At 37.0% G+C, this 13,293-nt stretch overlaps 1 protein-coding gene across 1 annotated transcript; it reads left to right on the top strand.

The window, feature by feature from the left end:
* The first annotated feature begins 1,260 nt into the window (after positions 1-1,260).
* On the top strand, positions 1,261-12,487 carry LOC133305599 (aspartic proteinase 36-like). The gene is made up of 10 exons (XM_061505852.1): positions 1,261-1,658; positions 1,926-2,055; positions 2,166-2,416; positions 2,568-2,795; positions 3,836-3,998; positions 7,814-7,890; positions 8,019-8,115; positions 8,712-8,778; positions 11,994-12,065; positions 12,153-12,487. The coding sequence occupies exons 1-10, from the start codon at positions 1,432-1,434 to the stop codon at positions 12,326-12,328; spliced, it is 1,488 nt and encodes a 495-aa protein (XP_061361836.1). The 5' UTR covers positions 1,261-1,431; the 3' UTR covers positions 12,329-12,487.
* Positions 12,488-13,293: the final 806 nt, after the last annotated feature.

Genomic DNA, 13,293 nt, shown 5'->3' with positions numbered 1-13,293 from the left:
ATTGAATAGTTGATCCAGCCTTTTGTTGTTTGACAAAACCCTCCACTTCAATTGGTATTTTTTTACAAAAAACAAATATGAGATAATAAAGACTATCAATATTTTTCTTATCAATCACCTCTCAATTTAATAAGAAGTATAGTTAAAAACTATAAACTGACGCTAAACTAACTGGCCATGTTGCACTTGTATCACAAGTCAAAACTGCCATATGGCCAGGTTGTCTATGCTTGCTTGATTTGATCCAAGGTGGTTAAGGAACCTGCCCTCATTAACATGTGAGTTATTATTATAATTCACATTCTATTCTTACACAGTTACATTTATTTATGTTCATACAATTTTTTTTACCATATTCCTATACAATTTAATAATTTTGTCCAGCATATATATGCTTTGTCTAAATTTATTCAGTTTTAATTTCAGTTTAATGACTCAGTTATACATAATATCCAAATTTGTATTTGTATTTGTATTTTTTAGGGCAACATAGTCTTAATCCAGTCATTAGTTAAGTTATATTCGAACGGGGTCTAAGTCTTCAAAATTATTCTTTTAAAATAACAGATTGAGTTTGGATCAGTTTAAATATGTTCGGTAAACACCAATGTTGTATACATTAACATAAAACTTGTCAAACATGAAGAAATTCTCACAATTTATTAATCATTATTAACCAATAAATTAACTATCTATAATTTTTAACCAAGGAATTGTCTCTTTTAACTGCCAAATTTGGTCACACATTTTTTTTTATGTATTTTATCATTATGATTTACTTATATTTTTATAGGCTTTAATATTTCTACCATAGATGTAAATAAGTTATCTATATTCACTTCCAAAACGACGTTGTTTCGAGTTAAAAAAATATAAAAAAAGACTATTATAATCCTAAAATAAATTATAATTACAAAAAATATCTTAATTTCTGTCTCAAAATGATATCGTTTTAGGCTCAATTAGAAAAAGCAAATCCATTTTTATATTCTAATTACTAAAAATTCTTACTACTAACTTATTACCCATCACATCACCATTGAATCAAAGAGAGAGAATGTTAAAAAAAATTTGAAAAGAGAGAAAATATGAATCTAATGATAATTAGATAACTAATAAATTGATAGTGAAAAATTTTGGCCGCAAGAATACAGCGCCTTTTTTATAATTTACAAATTTTCATAACACACAGTTGTGAGTTGTAAGTTTGGAACTTTACGTTTCGTTGTGTTATTCGAAACTTGCAACTATAGCAGCTCCTTATAGAGATTAGAATCTCTTTCTCTTTCTCTCTCTCTCTGGAATTATGATCATGAAGCACAACTACAACACTAATTATTTTTGCACTGCGTTGCTTTTTGTTCTTATATTCCTTTAGTGTCTCAATCCCACTTTGCTTTCCTTTGTTCCTCTTTCCAACAACCGACACTAATGGTGGCGGCGGCCGCTTTTCTCTTCACTGTCGCGTTGCTGTTGGCGGAGGCTGTTTCTGGATTTCCGGTGACTCTGAAACTGGAAAGGGCATTTCCTTCGAATCATGGGGTGGAGTTAAGTGAGCTCAGAGCGTGGGACACTGTAAGACATCGTAGAATGTTACAGAGTACTAACTATGTTGTCGATTTCCCAGTTAAAGGCGCATCCGATCCCTCACAAGTCGGGTAATTCTTTCTCCACTCTTTGAATTTCACTTTTTTGGATCAACTTCTCTAATGGGTGTTATCAAAGGAGGGTTTTTGTGTGTGTGTGTGTGTGTGCGTGTGTGTGTGTTAAGGTTAATATCAAAGTTGGCTTGGTTTGGGTATGTGGTTCTCAATTCTCAATGTTTTATTTTTTTCATTTGTAATTTCTTGAATTACCTTATGCTTTGTGCTTGTCAATTTTATTTTATTTTTTAAATTAATTTGAAAATTTATGGCTTGTTTCAGGCTTTATTTTACAAAGGTGCAATTGGGTTCTCCTCCAAGGGAGTTTCATGTGCAGATTGACACTGGCAGTGATGTTCTTTGGGTTAGTTGTGGTTCCTGCAATGGTTGTCCCCAGACAAGTGGTCTCCCAGTAAATTCCCTGTTCCTCATTTTCTTAATTCAATATAATGTTTGTATAACTATAACAAGATAATAAATTTGGGATTTGTGAATATCATCATTGCTGGATTTTTGTTGCAGATTCAGCTCAATTACTTCGACCCTGGGAGTTCATCAACATCTTCATTGATTTCTTGTTTTGACCAAAGGTGCAGGAGTGGAGTACAGTCATCAGATGCTAGCTGTTCCAGTCAGAGCAACCAATGCACTTACACATTCCAGTATGGAGATGGTAGTGGAACATCAGGCTATTATGTATCAGACTTGATGCATTTTGCCAGTATTTTTCAGGGACATTTCACCACAAATTCATCAGCCCCAGTAGTTTTTGGGTGAGCTATCATGAGCCTGAACTTGTTGAAAACCTATCTTTTAATAACATTCCTATATATATATATATATATATATATATATATATATATATATATTTGTTGGTTCAAGCTTGGAGAGGATTAAATTGTGTGTTGTTGTGCTATGGAACAGTTGTAGCAATCTTCAGACTGGGGACTTAACAAAGTCTGATAGAGCAGTGGATGGGATTTTTGGATTTGGGCAACAGGGCATGTCTGTCATTGACCAGCTATCCTCACAAGGACTAGCTCCAAGAGTGTTCTCTCATTGCCTGAAAGGAGACAGTAGTGGTGGGGGCTTATTGGTTCTTGGTGAGATTGTGGAGCCAAACATAATTTATAGTCCACTTGTTCCATCACAGTACGTTCTTTCTTACAATAAAATGCTACATTTTATATATTTTTTATATCAACTGTTTTTGTGGTTTTGTTATGTACTATATACATGCTGTTCGTTGTCTGAATTGTTTGGTAAATGAAGCTTAGCTTAGAGGCTTAAATGAAATTTTTTACTACCTTTATCCTTTAGATTATATATTTTAGTTGAAGAATGAAATTCTTCATCAAGGGTTGACTTCTGTTGATTTTCTGAATGAGATGGAAACAGCAAGTTGTTTAGTTAATGAAGCTTCTTGCCTTTTTTCATAGGAGCCTAATAAGATGAATGCATTTTTTTTGGATGTATTGACTATTGATACGTAGCAAGTGTTTAATATTAGAAGTCACTTGGTGCTCTGGGCTTCAAATAAGTAGTCTAACTAATATGTTTATCTAAATAAAGTTTCAACTGTGTGTAACTCTTGAACTTTGAAATATTATATTATTTCTAGCACACCAGTTAGGAATTTGATTGTGAAAATTTATGCCTAATGATACGTATTTGGCATTTTGATAGTTTGTACCAATTTACAGCTATAGAACTTAGCTCGTTGCTTTCGTAAAGAGTCAATTCAACCTAAAATTTTAAACTATTAGGTGAAGATAGATGAATGATATTATAATTTTATATTATATTTCTAACAGATTTTAAGCCTTGATTAGCTCGACTACTAAGCATATAAACTGACTTCCTTTCTAGTGTGGGTGCATATTTCTTTATGGGTGTCATGTGGTGCATGGAGTACTTTAATTTATTTTTTTTGCTAGGAATTTATAAACAGATAGTAATTTAGGCACATTTTTGGATTTTATAACTCTATCATGGGTTACTGCGTTTTTCTTCTCTTTTTTTAACCAGAAATATGCCTTCACTATTGTATCCTTAAATATCATACAGAAGTTGAATAATAATTTGAAAATTTAAACACGTTACTGTCAAAAATTTATTTGTACTGAAATGGCTTGTAAGCATTTCTTCGAGAAAAATGTTTAGACTAATTGCTTCCTTGGCAAATTTTTCAGGCCTCATTACAATTTAAATATGCAGAGCATCTCTGTCAATGGCCAAGCATTGCAAATTGATCCTGCAGTTTTTGCTACATCAAACACTAGAGGTACCATTATTGATTCTGGAACAACTCTGGCGTACCTTGCAGATGAGGCTTACAATCCCTTTGTCAATGCGGTGAGTTTCACCTAGGCAATTTTTTTTCGTCCAATTGATCAATAATATATTATTGCTTAGATTCTTCACGTGTAGCGGTAGTGACATACTTTTTTCTTTGTAGGAGGTTTATATTAGGAACCCCCAATTTAGGAAATTAAGTTCGAAGAAATAATGGTAGACCCAAAGAACCATATGGGCAAGCTTCTATTAGTTAGGCCTAGTTAGTTCCCAAACACGGGGATCAATGGGGGTGGTTAGGGAAATCCTAACAAAATTAGTTAATTAGGTCATTGGAATTATAAATGTTTCCAACCTAATTATGATCCGGATTTATGTGTTTTGGATCTGGATTCAAAGTCGGAACTCCCAAAGCTAGAAACAAAGATACGTGAGAAGAAGCATAAGGTGGACGAAGAAGAGATTGAAACCAAGCAACAAAAGAAACCTAAAGAAGAATCCAAAGAGGAAGATAAGCCATTGTTGAATGACCTAAATTTGAAAAAGAAGGCTTAGGGGAAGGTTTTTGATGCGATCCAGCCCATGAAGTTTTACAAGAGGGATATGTTGCGAATACAGCAAGTATACCGATTGTTTCAAGTAATAAAGTAGTGAGAAAGATTATCGTCCCACGAGTATTGAAGTGCCAAATACTATTATAACTATTCCCTCTAATTTGGGCAATTCAATTTGTTTATTGAGAATAATAGTTAAATTATTATAAAAAGAATGAAACGTAATTGTATAAAAAACATGCAATTATGATCGAAGAATGATTAAGAATTTATAATAAAGAACTGTAGCTAGGGCGCACTACACTTTTGATTCCTCCTTATTAATCTGAATTAATTCTTATAATTAATTAACTTAATAGTTCAGAGAATTCACCTTCTTCAAATTAATTGGTTAAACCCTAATGTCGTAGAATATTTAACCCTTTAACCCAATTAGAATCCTAATGTCTTAGTAACTCTTCTTGAATTAAGCATTAAGTTCAATGAATTAAGAAATCTACAATTCATACAAGCCTATGTTTAGATCATGCACAAATTGTTATTTTATCCCAGTCAGAATTAGAACCCCAATATGTCTATTGTGACCTTTAACCCTCAAAACCCTATAAGATTGATCAGATCTAATAAGGATATAAAATTTTCATTCAAGGTAAAATATAATTGATTGAATTAAAAGAACTATAAAAATAATTCAAATACCAAAGGGTTCACATCAGATGCATTACCCTAACTACAATGAAAAACTAGCCAAACATAGCTAGCTTAAAGAAAATAATGAAATATAAGAAACTAGAATTCATGAAGAAAGAAAGAAAAGGGGAAGATCTTCAGTCTTCAATCTTCAATTTCTCTGAATGCTTGATCTCTAGCGGAAAAGCTCCAAGATTTCTCTCAATTGTCGCTCTCTAATTCTCTGAGTTCTCTCTACTGTCAAAAAGCTCCAAAATAGGGTTTCTTTTTCCCTATTTATACAATGCAACAAATCTTTCCCAAATCTCTCAAGGAATTCTCTTTTAAATAAAATTCCACCTCATTTAAGTGTTGCACGTGACCTCAGCGCGGTTAGCGCCAGTATCACGCTAATCACATGGAGAGGCAGTGAGTTGGGCAATCTTTATTTATTCCTGGCGCGGAGCGCGGATCGCACCATTCCCGTGCCAATAGCACGGAGAGGCAGTTTGCCAAGCTTCCTTCTGTGAATTAATCTTCTTTTCTTGTACTTTTCTTCTACAAAACACAGAAATTCAGTGAGAGTATGCCTGAGCATGGATTATCAATATTTCTAACAGATACTAATATTTATTGCTCAATTAATATCAAATCGTTGCTCTTTTTAGTCGAGAAAATTATATATGCTGGAGGCATATAGGGATAAAACTTATAAAAGGAGAAATATGTTGGGCTCATCTACTTAGGCCATAGCTGCTGACTAGCAAGGCAGTTACAATTGGTTCTAACAGACTGAATGAGGTGGGAAGGGAGGTTGTGGTTAAATTGTAAGGAAGGAGAAAAGTGAGGGCTATCTAGAATCTTGCTATGATTTGGGACTTGGGAGAGAGTAAAGTCTCTCTAATTGCTATACTGTTTTGTGTCTTTTCATTGTATTGTATCAATTTCTACCATTTATGTTCCACTTTGTATTTCCCTGTATTAGTTTTTGATTCCTAGAATAATTGTTTCAATTAAATCCTTATATTGTTGAGGAAGATATCAATAATAGACGTTTGTTTTCACTACAAATCCTTTTTGATATTCTGTAATTTTCCGGTTCTTAGAGTGGGTTCTATCAGTTTCGCGGCCACTAACGATTTCAACGCCTTCGATAGAGATGGCCAACCCACCATCATAACCTGAGCCATCGGACTTGGACTTTCACATGGAGAAGGTTAGGTCTTTGCTTTGCAACAATGCATAGAATCAACCACGAGATGTGAAACAAAAAGAGAAAAAAGAAAGGGCATCATGGGAATGACAAAAAATGGGTTGTCCTCTTGATCTATTAGGCCAAGCCTTAAAGGCGGGAAATGGGAGTCGATGGGTCAACTTCATGGGGATTATCTAGCCTATTCCATTGCAAGATCTCGTCAAGCCTAGGTCGAAGTGTTTTTGACCCATTCATTGCTCAGGTTCAATTAGTAAGATTAGGATTTTTATGCATATGGAGAGAAAATTCACAACGAAGAGGAAAAATCATAGGATAAGGAAAAAGGATAGGAGCAAGATGAAGGGCACGCTCGGTACCACCAGGAACTTGCAACTTCAACTTGGCCAAGTCTCTCTTTCCCCTCCGTCAACTCCAGCTAACATCTTATACTTCTTCAGTCGTTGGATGAGATTACATTAATGGTTTTTATATTTTTCTAACAATTATATTTCTCTAACATTGTTAGAGTTTTTCTCCTTAATTAATTGGGTTGGCTACACATTCCAATGCAACATTGGAATATTGCATGGTTCAAGTCTCCATGCATTGGAAATTCCCCTAATTAATTGATGAACAATCTAAAGCTTGGAAGAAAAATCTTTTGGCCATCTATGAACTGGGAGGATCTATGAACAGGGGAGGAAAAGATGGATTGAAGCATCAAGTAGGCAAGCAAATCCACAAGCAAGTGAGATCCTCCAAGAGAGAGCCACCTTTCCATGAAGAGTTTGAGAGATTGTCATCTTCTCAAATTAGAGTTAGTTTTACCACAAAGGTGAGAGTGATCCACCAAAATTAGGTTAGAGGAAACTTGTTGTAATCCATCCTAGTGGGTGAGGTGTTGAGTAAAACCCTCTAGCTTTGTGCTGGGGTAGTATAGAAACACCCTTGTAATACTACTTTTATGGATTAACTGGAAGATTTGGACCTCCGGTCCCATGCTTTTACCCTTCGTTATTTGAGGGGTTTTCCACTTTACAAATTCGTGTGTTTCTATCTCTATATTTCTATATTTTCTTGCCTATCTTAATCACACAAAGAGGGAAAAAGCTTTGCTTTCGCATTGCTGTATCCACCTTTCCCCAACAAAAAATGAAAATACTCTCTCCCACAACTTTCCTAACCTCCAGAGATAGCCTATTTCTCTTCTTACTAATTTTCTAACTTCCTACATGTATTCCCTCAACCCTATTTATAATCCCACTGACCTAACTAAATCCAATGGGATTTCCTTAACTATCCCCATTAACCCTCCCGTTTGGGAACTAATCAGGCCTAACTAACAGAAGCTGGCCCACATGGGTCTTTGGGTCCACCATTATTTTGTCTAACTTACTTTCCTAAAGGGGTTGCTAAGAGTTTATCAGTAATTAATGGCAAAAATATTGTTCACGCAGATTACAGCTGCTATTCCACAATCTGTGCGCACTGTTCTTTCTAGAGGAAATCAGTGTTACTTAACAACAAAGACCAGGTTAAGTTGAACTGTTCATAGATATTTTATGGATTATTTTTTGACATTCTTCTTTTCCTGTTTGGATGCTAAAAAATAAAGGATGTTGACACTCTTTCTTTACCTCTTTTTGGCTATACTATGTTTAGCATTGCTGACATTTTTCCTCAAGTAAGTCTGAACTTTGCTGGTGGTGCATCTCTGGTTTTAAGGCCACAGGACTACCTTATTCGGCAGAATTATATTGTAAGTATTCCAGCTTCAATTACTTTTCTAAGGTTTAATTCCTGGATTACATGATTTGGGAAGAAATTGATTCCAAGTTGGAACGAGTTATATTTGACAAAGGTTGAAGATTCACTGTCTGTCAATCTGCTGCTTTTCTTTCATTCCATATCTCCGCAGCTTAAAAGCTGATATTGATCTTACTTCTTTTTCTAAGGTGCTTCATGCCTCTGTAATACAATTTCCATGATAACTTGTATATATGTAATAATTTCTTGTGGTATAGATAAATTATCCTGCACTAGAAACTAGTGTGTTCCTTTTGTACTTTTATTGCATTTAGTTAAATCTTATGATTATGCCATGCTAGCTCTCTTTTGGGTGCTTTATGAAGGGAGTAGGGGGGAGAAAACACAACTTCTCTTCAAATTCTCATTGTTTTTATCCCTGGAAAAGTTTTAGGACACACGGTTAATTCTAGAAATTGCTGACTGCTTTGACTAACTACCTGGCTTAATTCTTCGTATACATCTCACTATTATACTTTCTCTAATTTGTCTATTCTGCTTGTTATCTCACTATGTTTTAGTGCAATGATGAACCTGTGTGTGTTACAGGGCGATGGATCAGTGTGGTGTATTGGCTTTCAGAAAATCCAGGGTCAAGGTGTAACAATTCTAGGAGGTATAATGCCAGTTTGGAACCTTTTGGTGCTGTTTTATTTGGTAATATATTGAAAGTGTTAATCACAGAGGTATTCATTGTAATCCTTGTTATATTAAACTACACAACATTGGTGCTATTATATAGCAAACCAATTGAAGAATACAAAGAGACACACTCAATGTGGGACTTCTACACTATCACTCTTAACACTCCCCCTCAAGCTGGAGCATATAGATCGTATGCACCAAGCTTGTTACATATCTGGTCTATCCTAGGTCCTCTCAAAGACTTAGTAAATACATCAGCTAATTGATCATTTGAGTTGACAAAACGAGTGACTATATCTCCTGAGAGAACATTTTCCCTAAGGAAATGACAATCTATCTCAATGTGCTTAGTCCTTTCATGAAACACTGGATTTGAAGCAATATGCAAAGCAGCTTGATTATCACAAATGAGAGATGTTGGGCCAGTGTCTCCAAACTTGAGTTCCTTCAGTAGCTGTTTTAACCAGATGAGTTCACAGGTAGCTGTGGCCATGGAGCGATATTCTGCTTCAGCACTTGATCTAGCAACTACACTTTGCTTCTTACTTCTCCAGGAAATCAAGTTATCTCCAACGAATACACAATACCCAGAAGTGGATCTTCTATCAATAGGAGAACCTGCCCAATCAGCATCTGAGTATCCTACAACTCTGGTATGACCTTTGTTTTCATAGAGAAGACCTTTGCCAGGAGCAGTCTTGATGTGACTTAGCAGATAACTTGTTAAGACCAGGACTGAGATTGTGGACAAAACAAGTAGAACCAAAGATGTGAGGAGTGAGTGGGTACAAAGGTTGATGGGGAAACAACACAGAATGTGGTACCTGATTATGAAGTACGGAGGAAGGCATCCGATTAATGAGATAACAAGCTGTGAGGACAGCATCGCCCCAATACTGGAATGGGATATGACCATGTAACAAAAGTGTCCGAGTAGTCTCAATTAGGTGACGGTTCTTGCGTTCAGCAACGCCATTCTGTTGAGGGGTGTGTGAACATGATGTCTGGTGAAGGATGCCGTGAGATGCAAAGAAGGTTTGAAACTGATGAGACAAATATTCACGAGCATTGTCACTTCGAAAAATGCGAATCGAAACACCAAATTGAGTAAGGATTTCATTAAAGAACTTGTTAAAAATAGAAAACAATTCAGACCGATTTTTCATTAAAAATAACCAAGTACATCGAGAATAATCATCGATGAAAGTGACAAAATATCTGTACCCCATAGTGGAAACGGTACGACTAGGACCCCAAATATCTGAATGAACTAAAGCAAAAGGAGACGAAGACCGACGACTGACACGATCGGGAAACGAACTACGAGTGTGCTTCCCTAACTGACACGACTCACAAGACAAACTAGATAAATTTGAGAAACGTGGGACCATCTTCTGGAGCTTAGCAAGATTTGGATGACCCAACTGAGCATGGATAGTAAGCGGAGAATCCACAACAGAGCACACTGGAACAGAAGTTGAAAGCTCATAAAGGCCATTGGACTCAGATCCGACGCCAAGTGTCCTCCTCGAGCTCCGATCCTGCAAAATTACAGACTCTTTAGTGAAAGAAATAATACAGTCAAGGGATTGAGTCAAGCGACTAATGGAAATAAGGTTGAAAGGAGAATGAGGAACATAAAGCACATTCTCAATGGGAATAGAAGGAAAAAGGAGAACAGTGCCAATCCCTTGGGACTGAACCAGTGACCCATTAGCCATAGTGATACTGGGCAGGGGACCAGACGTACAGAGAGAGGTAAATAAAGACTTATTACCAGAAATATGGTCAGATGCACCAGAATCGAGAATCCATGGACCAAGAGAGGGCGAGTGAGAAACACCAGCAAAGGAATTACCCGTGTGTGCACTAGAGGCAGTGGTACCAGGAGGTGGCTGTGATCCAGCAATCAAGGCAGAGTCCGAGGCAGGAACAGTAGTCTGAGCAAAATGAGCGGAGCGAGGAGGGCGACCGTGAAGATGCCAGCAACGATCAATAGTATGGCCCGACTTTTTGCAATGAGTGCAGAGAAAGCGTCTCGTAGAGGGTTTGCTTCCACGTGCAAAACCCTTGGAGACAAGGGCAGATGGGTCAATTGAAGAGGGAGCAGATACTGCAGGCTCCATAGAAGTCTTAGGTGGAATGCGAAGCAACGTAGACCAAACAGAGTCCAGCGATGGAACCAGCAACGAAAAGCAAAGAACCGCCTGTGAATAGTGACCAGCAAGGGAAAAGACACCGTAGGAAGCCGAAACGAAGTCGAAACAACAAAGTGAGGACAGATCCAAGTGCGCAAGGAGAAGACGAAGGGGACCGTGGTGGTCCGACGGCCAACCGGAGTGGGACGCGCCGCTGCAACAAAACGGGTTGCAGCCGCTGTTTGACGCGCGTGAGAGCGCGTGTAGGAGGATCTGAGGATGGGTCCTGGACAGAAAGGAGCGCCTTCTCGTGGCGATCAGATCGATATGGGTTTCACCGGAAAACTCGCCGGAAAAGTCGCCGGAGACGGCGGTCAACGGCGGTGGACAGTGGTGCCTTATGGCGGTAGTGATCAGACAGGTCCGTAGACGATATATGGAAGCCAGAAACTGACAGATATGACTGTTTCCGGGGATAAAGAAAAAAAAATATTTTACTCAGCAGACAGTGGTCCACCGGAAAAAAAAAACGCGGATTAGGATTCCTCTTGTTAGGCTCTAGATACCATGTTAATCACCAAGAGACAAGAGGTATTCATTGTAATCCTTGTTATATTAAACTACACAACATTGGTGCTATTATATAGCAAACCAATTGAAGAATACAAAGAGACACACTCAATGTGGGACTTCTACACTATTAACACTATCACTCTTAACAGAAAGGATACATAAATTAAGTTTTGCATGTGATTGAATTTCAACTAAAAATAACTGAATCTTAAAGCTATATTTAGAATGAATATCCTTACATAAAAGCTCACAAATAGTATAGAATCAAATCATAATTTCCCCGCTCAACTTTGTACCCCACGCACCCTAGCAAATATTCTTGCTGCTGTTGGGGCTTAACACTAGAACTACAATGTTTTTACTCTCAATCTGCCAGATATTGTTCTTGTTTGTAAATCATTGTTTTTCATCTGCTAGTGATCATGTTATCTTTTGAAGATTATGATACTGACAACACTGCCTTTTTTTCTGGCAGACCTTGTATTGAAAGACAAAATTTTTGTCTATGATCTTGCTGGTCAACGCATTGGATGGGTTAGCTATGACTGTAAGTTGCAGCTATACTACTTTAAAGAGACATATGGGTTCTATAACATCATATTCTGATATGTTCAATTAAAATTCATTAATCTAGGTTCTTTGCCGGTTAATGTATCTGCATCAACTGGTACGGGAAGAAGTGAATTTGTCGACGCAGGAGAGCAAAGTGGCAGCACTTCTTTACGTGATGGACCTCACAAGTTGATAAACATAGGTGTCCTTGCTCTCTTCATGCACATAACACTGATATGCTGCTTTGTATTTTTGTAGCATGTGGAATTGGAACTAATATTCTTTTTTACAATGTATATATTCTCTTGCTGGTATATAATTACTTGGGTTGTCGCTTGTGCCTTCTTTCTGCACAATAGGTTGGTCTCTTTTTAATTTCAGGTGCTTATGTAAGTCACCCTTTACCAGCCATATTTCCCAGGGTTTTATTTTATTGGTGGCATTGTAAATTCACATGATTACTGATCGAATCGATCATACAACTTCACGAGTTATACCACACTTTGGTGTTTTCTACAAGCCTGTCTGCATAGTGCATAAAAATCATCGTTACCATTTTTGGTCAAAGTATAAAGTTATTGTTGGAAATGGCTTTCACGAGCAGGGTTGGCAAAACGGGCCAACTCGGCTCGACCGACCCAACCCGTAAAAAATGGGTTTGATTAGGGTTGACACGAAAAAAAAAACGAGCAAGAAAATCCAACCCGACTCGAGTCGGGTTAGGGTTGTCTCGCGGGTTGGCTCAAAAATATGGCTCGTGGGTTGGCTCGAAAATTGCTCGCGGTTTAATTCGTTTTCAGCTTATTTAAATGAACCTGTAGTATTAATGCACCAACTATGTGGCTTTTATCAGCTTAAACAAAGGGTTACAAAACGAAAATAAAAGCAAAATGTTTTAGTTTCGAATTTTCTTCACAACAAATTTGACTAACATTAGGAAATGATCAGAATAACTTACTACTAAGTGGGTAAGATATTTGAATCAAATAGAGTCAATACAACCTAATAATATAAAATAGCAGCAATGTGAGAAGATTAGAGACTTAGGTTTAGAGAAGGAAGAAAGACGATGACAACATGTGTGGATTTTGTTCATTTTTTGTATATTATATTTTGTATTTTTTTATACTAAAAAAAAAACTTCAACCCATGAGCTAGGCTATTTGACCCGTGGAATGACTCTTTTTTCCTTAACTGGCTTGGGTCAGGTTGGTTTGGGTTGA

This window comes from Gastrolobium bilobum, unplaced genomic scaffold (genome assembly GCF_033153095.1).
Source record: "Gastrolobium bilobum isolate Gb01-03AN ecotype WA unplaced genomic scaffold, APGP_CSIRO_Gbil_v1 utg1533, whole genome shotgun sequence".
Lineage (NCBI taxonomy): Eukaryota > Viridiplantae > Streptophyta > Magnoliopsida > Fabales > Fabaceae > Gastrolobium > Gastrolobium bilobum.
The sequence above is the reverse complement of the archived record's forward strand: the minus strand, read 5'-3'. Positions and strand labels throughout refer to the sequence as shown.